Raw genomic sequence first — 2,500 nt, 5'->3', positions numbered from 1 at the left:
TAATATTTTCCCTGGACGCACACATAATGGATTTATCAGCAGCTAATAACACTTCGTTTACATTCTTTCTTAGACTTGATAGTTAAGATGACTGTGAAACTGAGGTACCTTACAGCACTGAGCCTCTTCTTGGCCTCCGCCAGTGGCCAGGGCTTCCTGCCGGTGCCCCCGGACGACGGCCCCTGCCCCGCCTTCCCCGTCGTCAGGAATTTCGACCTCCATCAGGTGAGCGGATTTGGTTCTTCCGCAGCCATTAGAACCGGATCCTACAATGCACGGGTGCCACTTTAGATTTCGTTTTGAGTGAGGTTTTTACTTTAATATGACTGTTCATCCATTATCAGAATTTGAACCTAGAGCAAATTAACAGTAGTGGTCTTGCCGAGAATGCATAATCTAGAAAACCTCTCTTTCTTTTTCTATGCTTTGGAGCTTTTCTTACCTTCCTTTTAATGCCAAGTCCAATCCCGGTAACAATGTTGGTTTTTCCCCTAGTACCTTGGCCGTTGGTACGAGATAGAGCGCTTCTTCAACCCGTTCCAGGACGGCACCTGCGTCACGGCTGACTACGCTCTATTCCCGAACGGCAGCGTGTCTGTTCGCAACACCGATTTGCTGGAGTAAGCGTAGACGTCCTCTTACCCATGGGAAATGACTAATAAAAGAAAGAAAAGTATTTACAGTATTTTTAGAAATTATAGTATTTGTTATATTTCGTAAGTTTTCAAATCTAGCATTTGCTAATCAAACCGTTTTTTTTTTCAGGGGTGAAATAAATACAATTGATGGTGTAGCAACTCTGACGGATGACCCTAGCGTTGGTCAACTCTTTGTGGAGTTTCCTTTCTCCGGTGGTTTCGGTACGAGTTTCGGTGTCTACTCATATGAGCTATGACTTCACAAGTGCATGCGATATTTGGCACCACCATTTAAATTTTGGTTAGAGTGGCATGGCATGTAAATCAGATGCGATCTCTGTTTACATCTAAATTTACTAAGGCCCATATTTTGATGCTTGTGGATACATAAGACTAGACTATGGTTTAGATTAGCAAAAGTAAAACTACTGCCATATTCCATTGATCACGTTAAATGAATATGAACGACAGTCCCGCTGAGATGTAGTACTTTTACTAAACAGATTTGGCAATTTAGTTATTCGATATTTTTGACGTCAATTTTTAATTTCAAACATCCGAAGCTTTACTTAAAGGCCTGGTAATATATAATGTAGGGAAAATGGTAATAATTAGAGGAGCTTTTCCATTGCACTTGTTTCATCATCCGTGGTTCTATTGCTGCGTGAACTTAAGAATCTCTCTCTCTCCTATTATGATGGGTTTTTTTCAGAAACAGGTAATGATATAACAGTGTTTTAATATCTTTATGGTATCCTAACTATTTATCAGTATTCCACCGAATGAATCCTAACACAACACATGGCATTATCACGTTCGAGAAACAAGGTGTAAGTGAAAAAATGGACATTTCGATGACATATTTAAAGTTTGTGGCAACTGCTCTCAAGAAATCGAGTTGTATATACAGTTTTCTGAAAGAACAACCCATTTGCCAGTTATCTGTGAAGTCGTAAATGTTTTGGTTGAATGTCAGTTCGGCCATTTGTACAGTTTCGCCGCTTGTCCATTACGCAACATATCCATTCGGTTAAGTATTTTAGAATGTTTCATTCTATAAATAAGTTACTCATTAATTACTATTATCTATCATGTGCAGGTATTTACATTATACAATATTATCATATTTTATGGTATTTCTAGTTTTTTTGACAATGGATTTACAAAGACGAAAGATGAATACCAAGTACTGATAAAAGGAAAAATAAAAACAAGTAAAGAGTCATTCATCCTGTCAAACCAATGCCCATTAGGTGAAATTTCTGGTTGGTCGTGTCCATCGGTCCAGTGTGTTCTGCCTGCCTATCCGACCACGATGTGCCTGCTGTATACAACATATTATATTACATGATTACTAGATGTAGCTGGGTGCTGGATTGCATTTTACTTATTGTTAATTAACGTCGTGCTTAAGCTACGAGATACTCAGTAGCGGACTGGTCGTCCCTTTTCTCAATATATTGGGGACTTTTACATAGCAGTCACCAGGCAGTGGCAACAAAGTAAACCTAGTTTTTGGGGGGTACCGACACAGGCAAAATTAGTCATAAATAGTGGACATTTTTTAATCAAATATAAGAAAAAGTAGGTAGACAATTCTAGGATTGATATCGATTAAGAAAAATGCGAATAAAACATTATTTTGCAAGATAAGTTACATTTCATTACTACCTTTCAGGTGGAGTCGGCGCGGGTGAAGACAAACCCAACTACAATGTAGTTGCGACTGACTACAAAAACTATGCTGTTGTCTACACGTGTGAATATTTTGGACCTGAGCTAAAATTTGGTAAACTCTCCATCCAAACAGAAATAACGAAAAATAAGTTTTTGACATAACTTGCGAATTATTGAAATCCATA

At 38.5% G+C, this 2,500-nt stretch overlaps 1 protein-coding gene across 1 annotated transcript in view; it reads left to right on the top strand.

The window, feature by feature from the left end:
• LOC122249854 (apolipoprotein D) overlaps positions 1-2,500 on the top strand; it is a 9,603-nt gene that overhangs the window by 6,724 nt on the left and 379 nt on the right. The window contains exons 2-5 of the mRNA XM_086552061.1: positions 74-225; positions 496-620; positions 766-860; positions 2,317-2,427. Of these exons, the coding sequence (XP_086408187.1) occupies positions 88-225; positions 496-620; positions 766-860; positions 2,317-2,427 (469 nt within the window). The 5' untranslated portion in view covers positions 74-87. The remainder of the gene's footprint in view (positions 1-73; positions 226-495; positions 621-765; positions 861-2,316; positions 2,428-2,500) is intronic.

The sequence above is a fragment of the Penaeus japonicus genome, unplaced genomic scaffold (genome assembly GCF_977035675.1).
Source record: "Penaeus japonicus unplaced genomic scaffold, GWHDUDI00000001_assembly GWHDUDI00000026, whole genome shotgun sequence".
In the NCBI taxonomy this organism is placed as follows: domain Eukaryota; kingdom Metazoa; phylum Arthropoda; class Malacostraca; order Decapoda; family Penaeidae; genus Penaeus; species Penaeus japonicus.
Note: the sequence above shows the minus strand (reverse complement) of the source record. Positions and strands in the feature narration are given on the sequence as shown.